Raw genomic sequence first — 4,898 nt, forward strand, 5'->3', positions numbered from 1 at the left:
TGGGGGAGGGGGAGGGGGGGATAGAGAAGCCGGAATGTACGTGGACTGTGAGCGCGAGTCCGGGGCAGCTGTTAGTTAAAGCACCGTCCTCCTCTCGGTGCAGCTGTCAGGGGCCCAATTCGCTCAGGCCAGCTCGTTCTCGCGTTGCAGCTGCTCTCTCCGTGCGTTCGCCAACAACCCCTATATGACGCCGTTCGTATCGGCACCCCCGAAAGAGTCCGACCGCTTGCCCAATCGCCTATTCTGAATCTACCGACCCCGAGTCACCCCTCTCACCATGGGGTTAACGAGATAGACAGGAGTTAACCCTTCGCCATGTGCGATCGAACTCATTGCCGAGAGAAAGTGCATGTTCGATCGCGAGAATTCAGTCGCGATGAGTAGTGCCTGATGACGAGTACTTTTTGCTCGATTTCGATTGGAAGGGATGTGGACACTCTCGCGTCTAATCGAAATAATTGGAGGAAAATCGGCAATAAGGCGGCTCCAAAAATAGGCGCAAAAGGTATATCGATAAATTTACGATATCAATCTTCGACGGGTAACAACTTTTTCCAAAATTCACCCGCAAAGTACAGTATCGTAATAATACAGTATTAAATTTCTGTACGGCGATAATTTCGAGGATTAACACCGAACACGATGTTGTGTGACATGTATAACAGGGACGACGTATTAAAAAAACCGTGGAAAGATTTCAGATTCGAAAAGATACGAGATCGCGGAAGCAGCAAAATCGAACGCGAGATCACCGCCGTTTTACACAGATTCCGAAGAAGTGAAAGTCCTTTTGTGTTCTCGCGAGACTCGTTCCGAAGGAGAGTCTGCCATTCGTGATTTATATCGTTGTACTTCCTGACGTTTTGCGGCCGACTGCTCATCGAGCGAGAGAGCGCGACAGTGATTTTGCCGCTTCTCGTTAAGCTGCATAATCGTAAGGAATATTGCGGTAGCGGACAATCAATTTTTTTCCCGCCTCATTAAATGCGTTTCGAAATCAATTTTTTTTTTTTGTAATCTTGCTTTTACTGCTACCTGCTAGAAAAAGCAATGCAAATTCAAAGAAAGATGTTGACGGAGATCTCGTTAGCCTGTGTTGTTATAAAATCTCTCAAATCGTACCTATTTCCAATATCAGAGAATTCCAATATCAGAGCGTACAAGATTCTAAAAGAGTAGTTCGAAAAAGATCGCTCGAATAACTGATTCGTCGAACGATAGTGGAGGGATATCCACGAAATGAAAAGTAGTCCATTAGTAATCGACGCGCGAACTTTGTCGATCGCGGCGGCCACGAGCAGGTCGGCGTCGAGTGCAACGACCGGGGACTGACGGGCCCCACACACGGGGAGACTTCGCCTACGATCGATCTTTCACTTTAATCGGATTCGAGAGTCTGGAATTCGGGATCTGAGAATTGGCATAAACGAGGAAAAACTCGTGGGAAAGAGGAAACCTCGAAGGAACATGATTCAAGCGGGGACATTAATCGATTCATATATTAATGTGTAGATAGAATTATCATCGCGATATGGAAACTATCGGATATTTTTTTGATGCGTATTTTTTAAGACACGCAAAAAAAAAAGAGATATATGGAAAACACATTTGTGATACTTATATTACGTTATCTCTTACGTAAAACACAATTAAAAATATACAAGTTATATTATTTTGAAAACAATTTGGAATAATGATTTGTTTCTACAATTTAAGTTATATAAACTCCAGTTCTACTATGAATCAGACAGAATATATGTACCCTGCCTCTTTCCCAAATTTTTTCTCTCATCCTTTGCGAAATTTCAAGACGTTTGAGGACACTCAGCGTGATCGGGCAGCTTTTGTCCGGTCAGACAATTCGACATAATCTGAAAACGAGTTTACTCGGATTTACTGAATGAAGACCAAAATCAGCTAGTAAAGTCCTTTTCGTGAATAAAAACCACCTTTGTGCGTACGGGTCAGACATAGTTGGACCAGGTGCGGGTACGAACCTGTACGCATCAGAGGCCAGGAGCTCCGACATCGATGACTGTGACTCCGGTAACAGACACGGCCGTTCCATTCGACTCGCGCGAACTCTCGGCAGAAAGAGAGAATGAAAGAGAGAAGAATAAGAGAAAGATCGAAAGAGATGGAGCGAGAGAGAGAGAGAGAGACAGAGAGAGCCACACACGAAGGCAGATTTTGCCCCCTCGCCTCCTTCGTTCACACAATCTCGGATCATTACACGTGCACACGGATTAGGTCGCGGTCGGCTCGCAGGTACGCGAGAGTGAAAAAGAGAAGGATGCCGCAGCCGGGTCGCGGGACGGAGAAGAGTAGAGAAAGAGAGCCCTCGGATGGAGGAGAGGGAGCGAAAGAGAGAAAGAGAGAAGGAGATACTCGCACACGCGCGAGCCAAGCGTGGGAAGCTGCTGCACGCTTCGAAGTCTCGGCCGCGCCGCGCCGCGCTGCAGCGCACCATCACCGGACTGCACTGGGCCTCTCCTTCACAGAGACGCCGGGGCTTTGAAAGAACCCGGAGCGAGAGAGAACGCGAGGATAGGAACGGTTCGGCGAGTCGCGCCGGCTGATTCGCGAGAGTATCGTCGTTTACCGAGGTAGCGTGCATATTCGACGAGTCGGTCGAGGGGATCGCGGAGGCAGCAACGTTGCCTGTTAATAACCGCGTGCCTCGCAAAATCCTTGGAAGAAATGCGAGATTGCGTTCGGCAGGGCATAATAGTACAAACAGTCGTGGTCTTTAATCATTCCCTTTTATAATCACATCATGATTTATTCATCACTGATTATTCATCAAGCCGCCCCCCCCCCTCCCCTTATCCAATAGGTTTCTTTTTAGCCTGAGGTTATTATCGTTACTGAATCGAACGGAAGAGAAGATAGGACAAATGTCCGACGCGCGCGTGCAGTCGTGATAGAGAGAGGACACGGAAATAAATAGCGGGCAGTGTGTCGCGCTACCGCTAAAATATGCTGCGATTATAACCGGAATGGTAAATAGCGTACTTACGGGTATTGCAATAGTCGCCCTGCCAACCAGTGAGGCAGACGCGCTCGCCGCTTGGGCTGCAGCTGTAGTGGCCGAAGTTGTCGTCTCTCGGCCGGCATAGGTCCTCGCAACCCTTGCCGTAATAGTGCGGCGAGCAAGTCACCCTATACTCGTACTCTATTCGCGAGTGTGCACTCGCGAAGTCGTCCACGGTCCAATCCGGATCAACGTCCAGCCACTTCTGAGTAGTCAACCGCATGATCAATACTTTCTCTGGAAAAAGCAAAAGACCACGTTCCGTTTGAGTCCAACTACTCGAGAAGCTTCTTTATGTATTATCTTATATCGTATATCTTAAGCTACAAGAGTAAGACATCCTATATATATTTTTCATATTAATTTCGAAAAACGCTGTTGCTATCATACTCTCGAGTATTGTCATGAAAGAACTCACACTCGAACATTGTACCACACTTTTTTCAACACTGGCTCAATTGTCATTCTTTGTCACTCTTGAGAAAACAAGAATTTGATTTTACTCCGAAGATTTTATAGAGTAGACGTACACCAACAGAAATCAATTAATCGCCAAATTAACGGCGCGTTTGCAACAATGAAACGCGATGTGACAGTAATTAGTCGAGGCAACCATCAGCACTGGGGCAGAGCGACGAGGTGCACCGCTGCACCCAATGATGCGATCGAAGTGCATCGGCCTCCGGGGGAGAGAAGTAAAGAGAAAAAGAGAGAGGAGAGGGAGGGGGAGAGAGAAAGAGAGAGAGAGAGAGAGAGCAGACCGGACGTTCGTCCGCTATTGCTACTCTGTCGGCGGCACGCATCCGGCACAAAGAGAGTAAGTGAGTATACCACGTTGTGGCTCTGGGAAAGAGGCGTCCTTCCTTCCTCTCTCTCTTTCTTTCCTTGTCTTTTACTCTCTCTCCCCCCCCCTCTCTCTCTCTCTCACTTCATTCTCGTCTTCGCCTCTGGTTCGTCCTCTCGTCCGGTGTCTCTACTCGCTTTCGTGTAAACGAACGGATGAGCGAACGAACGAGCGGAGGCTACAACCTTCCTTACACCAGGGCACATTATCGTAATAGCCCCGACAGATTAGGATCCGGGGCTACGATCAGGTGCCCTACCGAAAAACCTGCATCTCACGGCACCGGTTTTCGGTGCACACGCCCGAATATTCGTGGGCCTCGCAGTCGAACCGGTAGCGTATCGGGCCCACCGATTCCACCGCGGTCTATCGCATGTAGTAAGATCAGTAGCGTAGCCGTCGAGAGGCAAGCTCGAATCTCAACAGTTTGAAAATCGTCGGGATAGAGTGTGATACGACACGATAACTTATTATTAAATTTCAACACGACTAGAAACGCGATTAGTAAAGCTATTTCAAAAAGTATTGAAAACTGCTCCAGATTTTTAATGTCGTGTTTCTTTATTGATAAAATAATTTATGCCATTACTCTGTCAGCGAAAACATTCTTGATATTGATCGCGGAATTGAAGTATCCTCCGCTTATCGATATAATTATGTGCGGGACCGAGAAAATTCTGTAATTCGAAGAGACTCGATTGATATTGTTATCACTTAATAATACGATTTGCTGACAATGAAAAGGACCCTTCGATTACACGCCACTGTGTCCTTTTCTTTCTCCCTTCACTACACGCGTCGAAGAGAAAGAACGAAAGAACGAAGAAACGAATGAGCGAGGAAAAGAAAGAGCGAGGAAGGAACAAAAGGACGAAGGTTTTTGCCGATGGCGTGCCCGAAGATACTTAAGGAGGGAGTCGGATCAGGCTCTCTTCCCAGAAGGGAAGTGGCTGTCGGCGAAACGGGAGTCGAGAATGAAAGAGAGAGAGAGAGAGAGAGAGAGAGAGAGAGAGAGAGAGA

General features: G+C 47.3%; 1 protein-coding gene across 1 annotated transcript in view; it reads right to left on the minus strand.

The window, feature by feature from the left end:
• LOC108756486 (neurogenic locus protein delta-like) overlaps positions 1–4,898 on the minus strand; it is a 43,633-nt gene that overhangs the window by 12,257 nt on the left and 26,478 nt on the right. Inside the window, exon 4 of the mRNA XM_018500345.1 lies at positions 3,020–3,271. Coding sequence (XP_018355847.1) covers positions 3,020–3,271 — 252 coding nt within the window. The remainder of the gene's footprint in view (positions 1–3,019; positions 3,272–4,898) is intronic.

The sequence above is a fragment of the Trachymyrmex septentrionalis genome, unplaced genomic scaffold (assembly GCF_001594115.1).
Source record: "Trachymyrmex septentrionalis isolate Tsep2-gDNA-1 unplaced genomic scaffold, Tsep1.0 scaffold127, whole genome shotgun sequence".
In the NCBI taxonomy this organism is placed as follows: Eukaryota; Metazoa; Arthropoda; class Insecta; order Hymenoptera; family Formicidae; genus Trachymyrmex; species Trachymyrmex septentrionalis.